This window comes from Sturnus vulgaris, chromosome 5 (genome assembly GCF_052056855.1).
Source record: "Sturnus vulgaris isolate bStuVul1 chromosome 5, bStuVul1.hap1, whole genome shotgun sequence".
Taxonomy (NCBI): domain Eukaryota; kingdom Metazoa; phylum Chordata; class Aves; order Passeriformes; family Sturnidae; genus Sturnus; species Sturnus vulgaris.
Genome location: NC_142247.1, coordinates 13,806,357 through 13,825,290, shown reverse-complemented (window position 1 = coordinate 13,825,290; position 18,934 = coordinate 13,806,357). Strand labels below are relative to the sequence as shown.

The window sequence follows — 18,934 nt, the reverse complement described above, 5'->3', positions numbered from 1 at the left end:
GTTCACTAATAAAAATATTTTAATAAGAGATAATACTGTAATCCAAATGCCTATAGGTGCTTGAATCAACTATTTCTGCCTGTGTAATTGCTAGCACTTTGTTCAACCCTTTTTAAAATTGCTATTAAATCTCATTCTCATTTTCTGTATTAATAGAACTAGAATTCATTTTTAGTGTACCCTCCAAGCAGTAATGAGCATTGTTAACGTGTAACAACAATGCCCAAGGGGAAAGTTTTCAAAGCTGGCCTAACGTTAAGGCTTTGCTGTTGATGTACTACAGAGTCATCAAGCCAAGAGCTCTTAGAACTTGTCCATTTAGAGAGCTCAGCTCAGAATATTTCTGCTTAATATATTGGAAGAATTATAAATGGTTTAGGTGGTGACCTAGGGAGAAAGGGGATTTTTTCTTTAATACCTTAAGAATAGAGGGGCAGCATTAAAAAATTAACACCTCCTGCTTATTTTAAAGTGAATCAAATTGTGCTTTTGTTCTGATGGTTTTGCTTCCTTGCAGATTTTCATAAGAGGTTAATGAGAAAAGATTAACAAAACATGCAATATTGCACATGGGTAAGGGAGACGAAACATAATCATTTAGTTATAAACAAACAATAGATGTTATTTTTTAATTGCTTTTTCAGAAGCCAAATTCTGCCTTCTTGAAGAAGTATTATGTATCTTTTTAAGTTCAGAATATTATCCTTACTTATTATATATAGCAAAAATAAACCTGCCTAAAGCTGTAGTGCTTCACTGATTGCAACTGAATGCCTCGGTCACAATAAAGCAGTCAAGACCCTATAGATAAAAAGTCCTGTATAAGGTGCAGCAAAATGACCTGGAGTGCTAGAATTTGACATTGATTCTTTAGGTTAGCTGATGGTGGTGGAAATGGCTTAGCCAGTTTCTGTTTGGGCTAAAAATTAAGAGGCTCAAACCCAGTGTATTACAGGAGTGATACAGAAAATCATCATTTTCCTTGCACTTTTGAGTCTTGGTTTCATTACTGTATAGGATATAAGGGCGCATTTTAGATGATAGTTGAAGATTTCTACAGAGATTTATTGATTGTTCCAAAATCCGAAGCCAGTGGGGAAGCAGGGGTGGAAATTTTCTTTTGTTGGAGTTCAGTTTGTCCATTAAATGAATGCACAAATTATTGTCATTTAGCCATCTTATTTCACAGCACTTGGTCTCACCATTGCCCTTTCCTTGGGTATAAGCTAGAGATCATCATGTCCTGAAACATTTAATATGAATAGAAAAGTTCAGTAATGCAAAAGCTCAAAAATAGTGGAAGTTTAAGAAATGTGCTGTGTGCTGTGTATTTATTTCATTTTTTTTTTAATAGGAGGATGATATAGGAGCAATCTTACTGGTTAAATAGGTTTCAGACCCTTGCAATTTCATAAACACATGCTTTTCATTTTAGAGCTGGGCCTTATACAGCTTTTTCTGTTAAATAGCAAATAAAGAAGTTGGTTTGTGTTGCAGACAGAGACTTTTAAGAGAGGACTCTACCAAGGGACCTTATATAAAATCTTATTTAATGTTTGGTTTTAATTCTCAAAATAAATCAAATTGAGGTGAGATGTTGAATCTGATAACAGGAAGACAGAAGGTTTTAAAAAGCATGAATTAAGGCTTTATAGATTTTTCTTTCACCCTTCCTTCCAGGCTACTCCACACCATACTTCGTGTTTCATTCTCTTCGGGTATGTCCATCCCTGAAGTGACAATAAGGCATACATTTGAAATTTCATATATTCTATTTTTTCGCCTGAAAATAAGGCTTTCCTCTGGGCTCTTGCATAGAAAAATTCATTCCCCGTGCTTATTTAGTCTTGGTGTGCATTGTCAGAAAGGTGGCTGATGGCAATACTGTGAGGAGGAACTGGCTTCTGCCTATTGCTCATAGACCACTGGAATGTGTGAGATGTGCAGGTTCTTGGGCATCACATTGAGCATGTATTTCATGTAGTTCAGTTCTCGTGATTACATCTTTGGATAAAGATTCATTTGGAAGTCTTCCTCCCCAGAAATTTCTGTAAAGCCCAGTCCTCATCAGGCCCTGTATGGCCTGTCAGGAATCTCCAGTTGGCTCAGGACTGCCAAGTGAACAAACTGATTGTTATTTTTACCCCATTTTATGTGGACTAGACATGGTCTCTGATATCTAATCTATAGATTAGCAGCAAGCTTGAACCTTTCCTGCCTAATGGCCATTTGACTTTCTATTGTCTTTTTCTCATAGTTGCCTAAATTTGTTTTGTCAATTTTTCACCAGGGAGCAAAAGAAAAGGAAAAGCTTTTCCTAGATCTGCTCTTTCACCCCTAGAGTCCCATTATGTTTGAGCTGTTCCCTAGTCATGTATCCTATTTCTTTAACAACCATTGCCCCTCTGGTATATTAATTCATGTATAATGCTGGCTTACTTGTCATTGAACTGCCTGCTGTAGCTCTTCCCTAGTTCACAGAGACCTTGTTCCTTTCTCCCTGCAGAATCTGGGCTTCTTTAGAAAGAGTGAATGGATTTGAGCTTCAACTGATAAATACATGCATTTGAATCAGTGACTTATTTGGGGCTGGGTTGTTTTTGATTACTTTATCTGTAGTTATTTGCATCTATTTGGCTCAGACCTGCTGGGGGTAAATGAATAAATAAATTTGAGGAAAAGGCAAAAAGAGAGCAGATGAATGAATGGAGGACAGAGAAAGAGAGGAAGACTAGGCAGAATGGGATGGATTCTTGGTGATTAAAATGTATGGAAAAGTAAGGATCAAGCAGTGATCCAAGTAGAGAAAAGAAATAAAAAGGATTCAAAACTGAAAATAATGGAGAGCCTGAAAAGAACAGAGTGAAAAAGAAATAAGTAAGAGCCTGGTGTATGATTATACTTAAAAGAGCTACTTTTAACTGTGTGAGAGGGCTGGGACTGTGCACCAGCAAAGGGAAGAGTTTGTCCAGGGGATCGAGGGATGATGCTCAGGGCTGTCCAAGATTCAGAGCCATTCCATCAAGTTAAGGGCTTATGTACTGTGAGCTCACATTAGCAATGTCTCTGGATCTTTTGCACAGATCCACGTGGAATAATCATGTAATGAATCATGTAATGTTCCTCTTTCAGACTTTCTGGTTTGGGTTGGCATTTCTTTGTGCCCTCCAATCTTCATTCCTCTATCAGCATATAAAATTAACTGGGAAACAACAGTGAAACAACTAAGCACTACTAACAGGACTTCTTTGACTTAGTTATATTGAAGCCACCCTGTATTTTCACATCCAGTTTCGTACTTCTGCATGTTATCCCTTGTCATATTACATCTCAGAAGCTCTGTTAGCACTTGCAGGCAGAGAGTATCTTTGTTCAGTGTTACACATGTACTCACACAAGCACTAGTGTGAGTCCTGGAAGTGGATGCTGGGGCTGAGGAGGGAAAATCTTTGTTAGTACATTCCTGCTTTCTTAGGCTCCTGATTTGGGAATTCCTCTCTGTTCACAGAGCAGCAACTAGTGTTGCTTCTCCTGCCCACTATGTTTATTTTCTCCATGTTTTATTAGGAGGTCAGGGGGCTTCCAGGCACTTTCAGTTTGCCTGCTTTCTAACTGCTTTTGACCTCTGTTCTTGAACTCTTACTGTAGAGCTTAACTTTAAACAGATGACTGTGATTATAAGTATTCACATGTTAATAATAAAATATGTATTTAAAGTGCCTTACTGGTTCAGTTTTGAAGAGAAAAACATTTCCACTCTGTGTCTGCATTGCATCTATCACAGAAAGGTTCTTAGAATTAGCTGGGGCTTCTAGCAGTTAATGGACAGTACTTTACCATTGGTATGTGTATATTTATATTGACTCTAGTGGTTCTCCCCAACCCATCTGAGAGTGAACTCCTACAGTAATTACTTAATAAAATTTTGACATTCCCTGTCCCAGACACCTTACAGCCTGGAAAAGCAGGGAAAGCACAACAAATAAAATAAGGAATCATAAAATGGTAGCACAGAGACCATCACATCCAACAGCATATGTGTTTCACAGAGGTTGATGCATATTACTGGTGGAAATACTTTTATGCCTGTGTTGTCTCAGGAAAGGAAGGATTGTCCAGTAGCTCAGGCAAACCGTGGGGATTAGCTTCTGTTCCCTGCTTCGAATCCCTGGACACAAAGGGAAGCTGGGACACTTCTCATGGTGACGTCTCTCATTCATCCCTGGAGGAATGAGTCACAAAAGTGAAGATGACAATTCATGTCTTGAAACATGCATGTGCTAAATAAAAAATACCCATTGGAAGGAAAATATGTCATCTGCCATAGGAGAAGTTTTGGGAACATTATTTATTTATTGGTGATTTCTCTCCTGTCTTCCCCCCCACCCCAATTTTTCTTTTATTTTTCTTTCTGTTTTTCCAGCAGTTGTATGCTGCCCAACTTGCTGCGATGCAAGTGTCTCCGGGAGGCAAGATTCCTGGCATTCCCCAGGGGAACCTTGGTGCTGCCGTGTCCCCTACCAGCATCCACACAGACAAGAGCACAAACAGCCCTCCACCCAAAAGCAAGGTACTGTACCAGGCCTGTGCCTCTCAGTTGCAGGGAGCTTTGTTCCCAGGATGTCTCCCTGGAATGGGAGGATGTTGTTGCAAAACTACTAGGAAGAATTTAGCTAAGGAAAGCAGGGAGAAAGCAGTCCTATTTAGGTGACAGCAAGAGCTTGATAAAAAATGTGTCCTTCCTTTTTGTTAGTGCCTCTAGCATGCTGTCCATGTCCTTTATCATGTCAGGAGAGATTCCTTGAATTGGCAGTAGTGTCTTGTTTTTACCCTAACAGTAAAGCAGCACAGATTAAAAATAACCAGACAAATAAATAATACCATTGTCATCTCAGTGAGATACACGTTCAAAGAATGAAAGACATGGCTTGAAATCAGTAGCTGCTGTGTTGATGAATCAACCTCTAGGTTGTCTCTTTTCTCTCTCCTTACTGTAGACCTTCTGACTTCCTGTGGCTTTTCCTTGGCTCGGCCTCTTCCCTTAGAGCAAGAAGATTATGATTTGTGTTTACAGAGCTGTGCAATACTTGATGGTAGATTCTTGGGCTTTAGATTTTTTAAGAAGTATTCAGTTACCAAGTTTGTGCATTTTACAAGGGGGGTCCTGTGTGTGTGGCTGGCAGCTTTTAGGTCTCCTGCACTTAAAATCTCAGTGTTGATTTTGCTTCTCCTTTGCAGCAGGAGAATTTTTTCATAAGATTTAAGGGGCACAGTGTGTGTTTTGTGGCAATTGCAGGATTACAAGCCCTGCCACATCTGCTGGTAAGATGGAACATAGCTGTTTTTAAGTGGCAGGTGTCGAGATCAGCTCTGTTCTCGCCTTTGTTTTATCGCTTTTTCATATTTTTAGGTGTTCCGGTGCCTTTGACTTGCAGTTCCATAGGAGACAAACAGAACTTATTTTGCAAAGTGGGGGAAAAAATAAACTAAAAAAAGTGGGCCAAAAGGAAAGGAAGGGGGCTCCAAAAGGCTGTAAAATTGTGCAGAGTAAGTCCTGTGCTGCATGCTGTTTTCAATCTGCTGTGTGCCAGTTGGAGGCTCTGAGAGAGCGCGAGAGAGAGGGAAGGGATAATGCTGAGAAATGATAGAGTGGCTGTGACCTCCAAGCTCAGCCTGGAAATCCAAGACATTGATTTCACTTAGCATTCCTGCTGAGAAATCCGGCGGAGTTCAGTTGTAATAAAAGAACAAGATTCTGTTCTAATGGTAATGGCGTATGACAGACATATCACTTTGTCTGTCCTCAGCACCAGAGAGATGGGAATTGGAGAAAGGTCACCTGACCTGCCTGAGCTGTTGTGCGGGTGCTGTTCTGAGCTTTGAACCCCAGCCTAGGAGCACAATTATTTATAATACTAAACGATAAAGAAACCTTTATAGAGCCTACAGTAATTAGAATTAAGCTTACACAATAGTGCAGTGGCCTGGCTCAGAAAACACATTGGCAAATCCATCACAATGGCAGAAACTGAAGCTTCTGTGTTGGAACTAAACGCCTTCATTTGTGTCTGTGTGGACCTTTCTTTGCTTTTTCAAAGCTTGTTTGTGTTCAACAGCCCCAAAAGTTTATTTTCTTTGCTGATTTTTTTTATATTTAATTTTTCTAACTGTCGTGAGGGAATATGTCTTGAGTTTCACAGACATTTTTAAAATATTTTTTTTAATCCTTATTAGCAATTTGCTTCCTGAAGCTAGTTTGTGGTGATCTTTCTCACTCTTACTGTACATCATACCTCCACAAATGAACATAACTTAATGCCTTAGAATAGCTTTCAGTAGATGCTGTTTACTGAATCTCTATTTTCAGCCCACAGTTTACACTGGCACAGCTTTGGTAATACACTCAAGTGTTTGGAGACAAGGAGACAGCCTTACCTGAGAGTGTGTCAAGCTACTGGCAAACATCTAGGTCACTTCTGAAAAGCTGTGGCTTTTTCTTCTCTTGTTTAGTGTTAAAGTTAGTGTGCTGCTCTTTGCAAGGATTCTTCAAAGTCAGCCTCAGCAGCAGATGGAACAACTGTTGGCTCTAGAAATGCTGAGAAGCATCAGGGGGAGTTTGCCAAGGATCATCCTTTAAATCTAGTAAGACTTGAAAACATCCCTGAAACTCCTCTAAGACCTTGGCAACTCCTGTTTTGGCAAGCCCTTTATCAGTGGCCCTCACCAGTGTTTGAACACTGTGCTGGACAGACTACCCTGGCATCTCTTGTCATCTTGCTCGCCTTTCAGCAGATGTGACCTGGAATAGTCAAATTCAGTCAAATTCACTTCCGAGGGTTCTGTACTGTAACTTTTAGGAAGCCATGAAGTAGAGATGCCATTATGCTGTGCTGCACACATTCTGTCAAGTTTTGGTTAGGAAACTGAGCTGGTGTCGTACATTCTTCCAAGAAGAAATCCATGCCAGAAAAACTGATTTAAGAAACAGAGCTAGTGGAGCCTGTCCAAAAGAAAAATGCGTGTGTCTTGCGGAAATGGATTTTAACACAGCTTCTTCTTGAGCAGTTTTAAAAACAGCCGGTATGCTAATCATACCATTCAAATTTACCAAGGCCTCCTCCACAACCCGTTTGAAAGGCAACTATCTTTGAAGTTTGCCAAATTGTGCTGGATTTCCGAAGTCTGTCTTAATCACATTTTGCCTTTGATCCTGTAAATGCTTGCATGCTGCCCTGTTGGGTGTTCAAGGTGGTTGCAGGCTCCCAAGTAGGAGAGATCAGGCAGAGGTGCAGGTAAGAATTAGGCAGAATAACTTTCAAGCTCATCTTGTGATTCATTTCAAGCCTCTTGCTTGTATAGGGCCATGCACAAGATAAAATAAAGCAATGCTGTAGGCACTGTGTTTATCTGAACTGCGACCTTTAGCATGCTACCAGGACTTTGACCTGATAGCTCTAGTCTTCACTGGCTTCAGATCAGGTGCTTCATACTCTTGCATAAGGACAACAATTTCACCCTCACTTGTAAATGGTCAGGGCCCTGTTCATTCCTGTCTTTGTTTCTTGCTTTTTATGTGGCATGGATAAATATAGCACCTAGTGCCTGCATGCTGCAATATTCTAGCCCTTTCCATGTAACCTTTCAAGTGCAGTAATTCTAGAGTGAATTTTCAGTGTAGCTTGTAAATGTAGCTAAACGATTCCCCATATTTAATGGAGCACAGTGTATTGTCTGTAGCATCTGCTGTAAAACAGGAGCAATTCAGTGTGAAATGTGACAGGAGAGAATTCCTGGGCACTGTTCTTTTAACCTTGTTGTGACCTCAGCCCTAACCCTACTCACAGTTGTGTCTCCATCAATAACAAGAGCACACAGATTGTCGAAATCAATTTTTTTTTCTATTCAGTTACTTCTGGCAGTGATGCTACCATTTGCTCAGCAGTAGCACCTGGGAGTTGTGACAAGGAAAGGAAATGTGTTTCAGACAAGCCAGAAACAGCACTAAGCAGCTGGATATACAAAATCAGTTTCTCTTCAGCTACAATATTCAGACAAATATCGATCTGAATCTCTAACTGAAGAGGGTGCTTTAGTTTCACTTTATCTGATCACCAAAGTGAACACTTCTGATGGAATTTTCTTCGTGTCACCTGTAGGCAACAATTAAATGGTCTTTGTAAGTTTTAGTGCTTGTGCAGATGGGCCTTAAGGTGGCCAGAGTCTCTCCAGAAGAACTTCTTCCATTTTTGAGGAGTGTTTGCTGATGGTGCTACAGTTGGTGCCACATGCACCAGCTGTGTCTTGCATCCTGGTTGCAGCATGTGAAGGACAGAAAGGGAGGAAGGTGTGCTTGCTCTGTTCTCACCCAGGGTAGGTCAGGGAACTACAGAGTCACTGCTGACTTTTTACCAAGTCTGTGTGAGACCAGGGAAAAAATAAAGAATAAGAGCCTTTGGAAATGGGCATTTTAATTCAGACATGCCATAGGCTGTCTCACTAGGAAAAATAATTAAGCTATGGGGTTGTGGATTTCTCTGTCCCAGTCAAAACTGATGATGGGACTAGTAGTTTTAGTAGGAAAGCTTTCTTCATTCAAGATTAAAATATAGTATGAAAAAGGAAAAGAAAGACATCTGAAGGAAAGAAGAAAAAGCCCTAAAACAGTAAAAAGGCCCGTAAAACTCAGCTATATGATATTTCTGATTCTACTTAACACAAATTATTGACTTGAACTTCATTTTCAGTCACTACCATAAGCAGCCCTATGAAGCTGGGTGCAAAGGTCTCCCTTTCTCTGATCTCTCCCTTTCATATGATGGTGCAGAATGTGGAATTTTATCCTGGGAAGATCTTGGGGAAAACATTATTTCCCATTATGTGCGTAGCTGCATCAACTCACTCGCCATATCCCTCTGAGTGTGGCAGAAGCCTGGCTGAAAAGTGGACATACAGATTCCTTGTACCATCAGAGCTGCTATTTTTGAACATGTTAATGGGAAGCATCTAATTTAAATTAAAATAATAAAATTACTATGTACAGGTAATCAAAGGGCCATGACTGTGTTGGATGGGGACAAATTCTTATCCTTGAAGAGCAGAGATGAGGAACCTATCTGAAACTAACCCACAGGACATGTTAGGCCCTGTACACTAATGGCAGCCCTTGTCCTGTTTATTGCTTGGAGAGCTCAGCAGCTGCTGAGTGCCTGTCCAAGCAACAGGAAATTAAGGCATCCTTATTTTCATTAGAGTACTAAGGTATTTTAGAATGAAGGACTTTAATTCTCATTAAAGTGTTGTAAAACAGCATCCCTGATAAAACCCTGGGGCTATATTTACAGAAGTTTTATCTTCAACATTTGTAAGCTCCTCTATTTTTTGAGAATTTCTACACTGGACACAATTCTTTATATGCCACGGATTTTAAAAAATCCTTACTAAATTAATCTATTAATCTTTTCAGCACCGGAATAACAATTAGCACTAGAATATTATACATCAGTACATCAAAACAAAAAACATTTTTCATTGATTGCATTTCGCAATCTCCTTGCCAGAGCATCAGACAGGTCAGAATTAGCTATAAGATAATCAAGGAAAAGTTTACAGTACAGATGCAGTGATGAGTATAGAGATGTAAACTGAGACCTCATCTGTGCTGTACTCTGTCTTCAGTCTACCTGTCCATTCTTGTAGTTAATAATCTCTTTACCTGGGAGCCTTTCTCATTGCTGCCCATGCTTTTGACCTAAATAGTAAAATGTGGAGTTGGTGACAGAATCTTTGAAGCTGTTTTCCTCTTCCTTGCTCTTCTTCCTATATATGACATGCAGGCATATAAACAATGCCCCTTTAAACCATTTTCTGGAGCACAGTAAAATGATGAGTATTAATGGAACCTTATAAGGTGCTTTTCTAAAATAGCAAATGTGTTCCAAACAATAAAAGTAATGTTAATAGCAGTATCTAAACAGCAGCAGCAGCAATAGCACAGCATTCTGCCTGCCTAACACCCCTCCTTACTTTCCTAAAAATAAATTAGATATGTGGAGGGGCTCCTAGGATGCTTTTTCAGATTAGCTGTCCACATCTCTTCTTTCCTGATATCATGTCTCTCTGGCACAACCGTGTCTCGCAAGCAGAGTTGCCAGGCAATTAACCCTTGTCAGGCTCACAGTCACAGTTGTCACAGTTTTTATAGTGAAAACTCAGAAGAAAATATAACAAAAAGGGGAAAAAACCCTCCAAAATCTCTGATCACAAAACAAAAGTGAGATACACAAATCAAGCAAGACTGCTTTATTCCTGAGAGAGAGCTCCTCAGAAATCAGACAGGGAACAACAGAGGTGTAAAGGAAATTGGTAAAAAGCAAGTACTGTGTCCTTACTAGTTCACTGCTGTTCTTTGCTGTTAATACCTTCTAAACCTGATATAAATAAATAAAATTTGTGGGATGGGCAGCAGGTAGTAGTCCTCATTATTTTTGTTTAAATGATCCACATCACTGACTTCATACCTTCATACACCAAGGTATTCCAGCAGACACTGTGACTTTCAGGAGTCTGTTTCCAGAATCCCTGTGTTTAGGAGTGCTAGGATCTGGCATTTGGTTTCTGCTCATAACCTTACCCTGTTACTTAGAAATACCTGAGCATTAACTTCTCAAAAGCTTTTTGACAGAACTGCCCTTCTTCTGTCGGTTGGAACAAAGCTGGAATGAGAAAGAGCAAGAAGAGACTGGATTAGTCCCAAATAAGAAAACAGTGTCACAAAGTCAAGGGTTTTTTAATGCTACTGAGAGAGTTGTTGAGCTGGTGGTGCCGGTTGTACACTAAGTCCTAAAAATAGCAGTAAAAGGGCTTTAGGAGGACATGCAATCTGGATCTGCATAATGCAACAGAGAAAAAAAAATATTTTTCTGGTTGCAGTGGTTTTTGCTAATACTCCTTGCATTTTGGGTGGCCTTGATCCGTGGGGAGAGTTAGAAAATATTTAGAAGGTCTTTATGCTGTAGAAGGGGAGCCAGCCATGAGGAGAAGTACATGAAGTTTGTTCTTCACTGGGAGATGCTGAATGTAGCAGCACTGAAAAGATGAGGGACCAATATTAGCTCTAAGTCAAATATAAATACCAAACCAGGAAGTTATACCAATATCAGATTAATGTATACTTTCCTTCAAAATATGAAATTGTTATTAAAGGTTTATTCCAGAGATTTGCTTTTTAGACTCTGGGCTGTTAAGAGTCTCTAAATCAAGGGATGTGTTCATTCCAGGAGCCCAGGCTTGTGCCAGTGGTAGTAGTGTAGCAAAGTACCTCTCTCGTGGATTAGGAGAGAGCTCGAAACAAAGCAGTGAGCTCTCACTCTCCCAGATACTTCTAGAAAGGAGCCAGGTACTTCACGTCAGGAATGAAATCTTCCCTTTTGCAGCTTCAGATTAAGTGTTTGAGTATTTCACTATGTGTGTTAATAATTAAAAAAAAGTGCAGGGGCTGTGTTGGCAGGCCTGTGTAGTGGACAGCAGTGTAGCTGCCTTTTACCAAATGTAAAACTCCTTTCCAACACAGAAAGGGAATTTCTGAGGTGACTGAATAAAGTTCCAATGTGATCAGTCTGACAGCTTCCAGAAACTGCTTGTTTTGTCTGCAGAAGGGTGGTTTGTATCCACGCTACATGCTAGATTTGAAATTAGCTCCTCTTGACATGTTCTGACAGAATGCAATTCAAACTAAGCAGCAAAGAAATACGTTTTGCAGTAAGTATTCCTGTACCCACAGCTGAATGATAATCATGTAACAAGGGAGCTCCAAAAATATTTTAATCTGAAATATTTTAATCTCTAATCCCTGGTAGCTGTGGATAACTGAAGAGAAGCAAAATTTAGCAGCAGAGTGGAAAAATCTGTTTCATTTTCAAATTCAACAAGACAGTTTCTTTTAGATCAGTATTAACTTTAGATTTATATGAAGTCCTTGGCAACTATTTCACTCAGGTTTCTCAAAACTACACATTTGTTGTACAGAATGCAGTTTGAATTGTTCAGTGTAAAATGAGCTGTTGCAAAAGAGGGATTCAGAGACATTATGTGGAAAGCATCACTTTAGAGTACCCGTATTTTTCAAAGCAGTGTGGCTACGTGTGGTGATTTTATAATGTAGCCTCCTTAAGGTCCAAGGTCCTGAAGTCTTGTGAGTATGTAAGAATCTCATTTAAACAAAAATCTTCATGTTGTCATGCCTGAAACTTAGAGATTGGTATAAATCTATCTCAAAGGCTTAGAAAGCAGCTAAGAAAATTAATCTATGAGTTACTTTTTTATTAAAGTGGGATTAATTTTCAGTCTCAAATCATAGAAAATTTCATGTTGACAATTCTGCTAAAGGGTAAATACTTCACAGCAGAATTAGACTTTTTATTGCAGAATCTCTCAGTAAAAGTGCTTCAGTAGTATCCAGAGAGAACATTAGGGAGTGAGGCAGACAAGCTGATTGACAGGATCTAACATGAAACTGGTTTAAAATTTCAGTCTCAATCATGTGTCTTTATCCATTAATGCTGTCAGACTGTGAATTCAAATGTGTATGTTTTGTGCTAATGAATGAGTTTAGTTTCTGTTTGTTTCATTTCAAATTGCTACGCTTTTCCTTGCTGCTTTTAGAGAAAGGATAAGCTATTGCCAGAACTGGTAAGAAAAATATTAGGAAAAAAGTGTTTGATAGAAGAATTTTGAATATCTTGACACGTGGAGTGCATGGAGGGGAAGACCATGTCTCTAATGGGAACAGTTCTTCAATAATTCCTCAATTCTTCAATTTAGAATCGAGATGTCACAGAGGTATTTTAACTTTTGCATTATTTCATAAGTTATTAGTGTTCCTTCAACTTTTTAGTGGCTATGCCAGCACTACTTGTGGATTCAAAGCAAGGGGTCTGTGTGTGTGTGTGTGGAGATGAAGCCCAGGAGTTTGTCACAGGCTCCCAGCTGACGTGCCGGGCAGTGACATCTCACGTCATGGATCAGCCACATTGTGTTATGTGACTTCCAGCTAATACAGCACAGCAGGAGCTGCACAGTGACAAGCACAACCCAACATGACATATCCATGGGAAAACTGGCACAAAAAGCTTTCTCAAGTTGAGTTTCCGGGGTGCATTAATTCATCTCCAGAATGTTCCAGAGAAAGCTGTGAAGCAGTGTGCCATAAAAGGGAGTAATACAGTAACAGAATTAGTAAAGCAGCTCTAATTCAGTGTACAATTAGGAGGAAAACATATGTATGTAGCAATTCTGGAGAGTGTTTTTGTTGTATGGGTTCTTGTGAATTTCTTTCTTTCGAAAGGTAGCTCTCTCAGGGAGAGCAGTCATTCCAGGTCACTGATTATTTTTATCTTTAGCCATGCTAAGAGCTGTATAGGCTTCAGGTTACAGCTGTAAGTTAATATATTTTGAATTTAGCTTGTTGGTTGCCTTAGTCGATCTTGAGCTCTGCTAATCTAAATTGTTGGCTTCTTTCTGCTTTGCTTGCAGATCAGAATGACCCCTTTTTGTGCTTATTTCATTCTTAGTCTTCTCTGAAATTATCTTCTTTCCTTTTCTGGGTGCTCTCCTCCTAGTTTCAAATGTCCACAGAAAATAGAGTCTGCAATTAAAACTCTGAAATTAATTAATTTATCTCTATTTGTTTATTATTTGTCATAAATGAGTGGATAGCCTATACTCTCAATATTTTCTATAAAGGCAGAGACCAAATTGGGGGTCAGGAAAAGTGAACACACTCATTCACACAGACCTGTGCACACTCACACACACAGACTAATGCTGAGGTTAAAAACAATCCCACATTTGTAAAACTCTCAGCAGTTTCGCCAGCATGACATCTGAAATTTCAAATGGATGTGGTATGTCCTGCTCCTGCTTTTCCTGTGCTGTTGTTCCTCACCCCCAAATGATTGTGGTTCAGTGCTGGGTGGAAGGATTCCCATGATGGTGTCTTTTGGGACTCACTTTGTAAATCGCTCAAGCAGAGCAAAATAATGGTGTATAAATACATGTTAGTAGGGGTGAAAAGATAAAATTATCTTGTGCTTACCAAGTGTCCCAATGTCTTGTCTTGATGATAATTAACTGGTGGCATACACATTGAGTCAATGCTCTAGGATTTGTGCCCAAAATGTCACAGAAACATAGCAGCTTTAGTATCGGAGAAAAGGGTGAAGGGGATTTTTTTCCTTTTTTTTTTTTTTCTGGATAAGATATAAAAACTGCCCAGAGCTGGCCCTGTTCAGGAAAAGCAAATCAGTCTCTTAGAATTCTTTTTTTAAGATGTCAACTTCCCTCTCATACACTTCTGTGAAGACAAAGAATATCTTAACATCTGTATTGAAGTCATCATTAAAATAAAAGGAGATCTGTAGACATCAGCTATAAATCATCAAGAAATAGCTTGTGGGTAACCTTTGACACAGTTGAACCTACTTGAAATGAGCCAGAGCTGGATTCACTGCCTTCAGTGAAGCCAGTAGGTGGACTAGAGGTCTCTTCTCTCTCTCTGTCTCTCTTTCCATCTCTTACAGTGTCAGCTTCTGGGAGGTAAAAGTGTTCTGGCTGAGTGATGGAAATGCATTTGGATGTGTTCTTAAATAGACATTTGTTTTATGTCTGAAAAGAATAGGTTGGTCTTAATAGTGTGGTACTGGGGGATTTTAAAGGTATTTTGTGAGGCAGTTGTCAGCATTACAAAAAACTATTTTAACCAATTGTTTAGGCTTGAGGAACAGCATGGAGTAGCTATTGTGTGTGGGTGCATGTATGTTCTCCAGAATTAACAGGGAAATGGTAGATAAGTATCTGCCTGATTTTACATAATGGAATTTTAGCATTCCTGTGATCTGACTTCAAATTCCTGCTGGGTTTCTACAGTGTAACAAAAATACTAGTTTGCAGTTGTTAATTTTAATTTCTAAGATGCAAGGTTTTAAAAGGAGCTGAAAGTGTTCAGCATCTCATGGGGACAAACTATGAGTCTTACTAATGAATCCAGCAATTAGTGGTTCATTGTGCCTGCCAGCAATTTGGCCCCAAAACTGGTCCTGATGGTGATTTCACTTCTGCTGGTGTGAATCAGGAACAGGATCTGAAGTCTGTTCACCAAGGGGGGGCTGAATACTTCTTCAGTACTCCTCTGCTTGTATTCTGCATTCAACAGCAAATAATAATAAACATAGGTAGGGTCAATATGTATATATATAGAGATATAGATATATCTAGAGAGAGAGATAAATATATAACATCAGTAGTAGTTACTAAACTTAAAGGATTGCAAATGGTGATGTTCCCATGCAGTTTCATAAACATGTCTGATGTATGCCCAGTTTGTATAGAGTAAACCCATTTCATAGGTCAAAGGTTGTATTATCTCCAGTCTTGTAAGAGAATTGAGACAAAGGGGTGACCCTTAGCTTTCTGTAGCCAAGTGCTCTTGTGCAAAACACTGGGATTTATATTTTGTGATATTTTATGATAAATTCACAAAGGTGTTAGTGATCATGTGCAGAAGGTCAGATAAGGAGTGACTCGCTCAAATTCACAGAGAAGTTTGTTATAAAGTCAGGAACTGAACCTGAGTCTCTCTCTTTGGCATGACCTAAGGAATCAGCAATTAAAAAAAGGCATGACTGCAGCAATTCCCAGCCATTCCCAAGAGATGGTCTCTCAAGTTGACCCCACATATGGGATCATGGATGGGGTATAAATATTAAACAAATTCTTCTATGAGTGCAGTATTTACTGAAGGAGCATGTGTTGGCTTTGAACATTCCCAACAGTACCTTAAGCTCCCTCCAGTTTCTGCAGCTGCTGATTAGATTTCATCTTGCTGCTAAAAAGAGGTGAAACATAAAGATATCCAGCAAGACCTAGATGTAAAATCATTTTGCTTTTTGTGATCTGGAATGTTGTTAATAGCATGCAAACATTAAAGACAGATGAGCTTTGTGTTGATAGTTTTCCTTTGAAAACCTATTAGTTGGAAAAACAAATTGTCAAGCAGGTCATATCTACAGTTACAAAACATATTTTGACATTTTTGTTGCATTTATGTGTATCTATAAATAAATACAGTGTATATTATCATTGCACTACATATTCGTAGAGCTGCACTTGCTGCCTCTCTTAGTAAAAAAATCTACCTAGTCTACATGGAGATATCCAAAGTCAGAGAAAGCACAGGTGTTTTTTGAAAAGGAATTTCTTACCCCCTGCCAGTTGTCCAAGCTGTTTGAAATCTCTTTTCTTTCAAGGTCTTTGGACTTGTTTCTTCTAAAGTTTTCAACAGCTGAGGGGTTTCGTTTGGGGGGAGGGGTTGGTTTTGTTTTGTCTTTTTTTTCCCCTGAATCTTAGCAACTATGAGCATCTTTGCTTCTCCTGTCTGACCACATCAGGATGAGGGGTCTGTTGCTAATTTGTTTTGATATGGTTCGCTTTGCTCTGTATTCTTTTTGAAATTAATTCCTTTTGCAGGTGTGGGGTTAGAGGTGGTGGTGTGCTCCCAGCGAAGGTGTCATCCACCACAGAGAGGAGGTGGGAGGCTTTGATCAGTGTGGCTTCTGTTTTCTTGTTGTTCATTTAAAATGTACCAGTTTGTAATGCTGTTTGGCTTTGCAGGTCCTTGTTTTATTTCCTTCCAAGTCTTTCCCCATCCTTTCAGGTTTGTCGTTTTTATTGCTGTTCATTCTGCATAACATTTACTGGGGATTATTCCTTGGAAGGTGGTGACTCAAGGTTCAGTTTAGGCAGCAACAAAATCCAGTCCAATGTCTATTTCCATTTTTTAAACAACCTTGTTGCAGGTGGAAGAGGGCATCAATAAGGACACAATTCCACACATTCAGCCTTCTGGGTTTTATTGGGACAGAATTATGCAGAAAGGATTTACAAAAAAAACCAAAATTAACTGGGGCACAGACCACTACAGTGTCTACCCAGCACAACCTCAGGAATACATAACCACAGATCAAGCTGTCTGACCTCTGTCTACTTTTTTTTGCAACTTCTTTTGAAGCAGCTGGACATTTTAGGAGGTTCAGTACAATATCAAAGAAACTCCCAAACACTGCTCTGAGGAAGAGTGGCTCTGCTCTTCTTTATGACTCAGCTGTTTACTCACTGTGGGAGATTAGGCAAACCATTCAGCCACTTTGTACCTTATTCTTCTCAGTTGTAAAATAAGGCAAAAGCTCTCAGAGTAATTATGAGCACTAATTAATTAATGACTCCTATGCTACACTGGAGAAGTGATATTTTTCTCCTCTTGTACTTTACTGGTCACCATGTATTTCAGTGGGGGCAGTCTGGGAGACGCAGTCTTCATAGGAAGAATCATTTCCCTTCCACAATTTTGTGATCCACTCTAATGATTTTTACTACATGTGATGTGATTTTCATGGTTAAATTGTGAAAACTCGGTTGTCATCTTCTCCTGCAGATTTGCAGTGTCTGCATCAGTCCCTGCTGACCAGTGCCTAAATTACTCCTCCTGCTTAGCCTCCCACCTGAGCCTTTGACCTAAGCACTTCATTAATAACAGTATTCCAAATAAACAGGTGAGGCAGTGAAATGAGAAACTTAGCTGAACAATAGTTAGATGCAAAAAGCTAACAGGACGCAAGTTTGGCATGAAGTACAGACAAGGAGAATCCCAAGTGAATCGTCTTTCTGCATTGGCTCTTATTTTATCTTTCCTCAACATAGACCCTTCTCATTTCAGGACCAACCTGGCAAGATTTGCTCAGAAGCAGCTTCACTGAGGCTTTTTTGTATATGAGGCTGCTGAGTTAAATTTTCACTCACTTAGAGATGCAGAGTGGGAAGGAGGTTTTTCATTATGAGGTGCAAGTAAATGCTAAAAGCTCTTTGTTCCTTCAGTTTATTTTCATACTGTTCTGAAAAATCCTCTTACTGGGCTCTTTCAACAATGTGGTGAGCTACTCTCACTTCTGCTGGTTCCAGTCAAACAGAAGAGCAAATACCCAATTAGAAGAAGAATGGTGATAGGACTAAGTAATTACTTCTGTGTGGATGAAAATGAATGCTTGAAGTTTGGATCTGGATTGGGATAACCATCCATAAGTCATCGGGTTTCCCTAGAGATTGGTGTGACTGGAAACTCGTGATCAAGGAAAATTAGCCTAGAAATCTCAGACTGGCTGCTTTCCTCAAACACATTGTGCTATTTGTCTGTGGAGATTACTAGCAGAGTTCACAAAGATGATTGGGCATTTTGACAGTCCAAAGCCAGCCAGAAGCTGCAAGTGTGGTTTGCAGTGTGTGTCTCTGAAGATTTGTAAAATCAAACAAATGAATTTTGGGTAAACATGTACCAGTCTGTTCATTCTGCTAAGCTGCATGTCCTGTCCATGTATTTTGTTGGCCAAGCAGCCTGCCTTGTGCTCCACAAGACCCCAAAGGGCAAGGTCCAAGTGCAGTCTTTCCTGAAGACCTTTGAAGAATTGTTTCTGTATGCAGAAGCTTCACAAAAGGAAGGCCTTTACCCCAGGTCATCATTGGATATAGACTTTGAAGAGCAGTTCCGTAGCTGTGCCCCTAGATACTGCTTTTAGGCTGCCCTGCAACTGAAACATCCCACTCCTCCATGTCTGAGACAGCAGGAGGACTAAAATGATCCTGGAATTTTGTATTTTCTCCTCTCTCATTTCAGCATCCATATTCCGTGGCTTATAGAAGAGGTGCTCTAGAATCAGTGCTGTGTGTCACATACAACGGTTGTGGGGTGGAGGGGAAGGAATCTTTGAGGGCCTGCCATGTTTATAAACAGGTCATTTTGCATGCTCCTCTTTTGTTCTTCCTAGATCTATTTGGGAATTCTGCATGCAGCTTTGGGAAACAGCACTGCTCAATACAAAGTGAAAACCAC

The 18,934-nt window shown here is 39.7% G+C and overlaps 1 protein-coding gene across 20 annotated transcripts in view; it reads left to right on the top strand.

Moving 5' to 3' along the window:
* Nucleotides 1-18,934, top strand: part of SOX5 (SRY-box transcription factor 5) — a 614,147-nt gene that overhangs the window by 552,160 nt on the left and 43,053 nt on the right. For 19 of the 20 annotated variants that reach the window (XM_088164910.1, XM_088164917.1, XM_088164914.1 and 16 more), the window contains one exon: nt 4,424-4,570. In XM_088164910.1, the coding sequence (XP_088021036.1) occupies nt 4,424-4,570 (147 nt within the window). The remainder of the gene's footprint in view (nt 1-4,423; nt 4,571-18,934) is intronic. The other variant, XM_088164906.1, reaches the window with a different exon arrangement.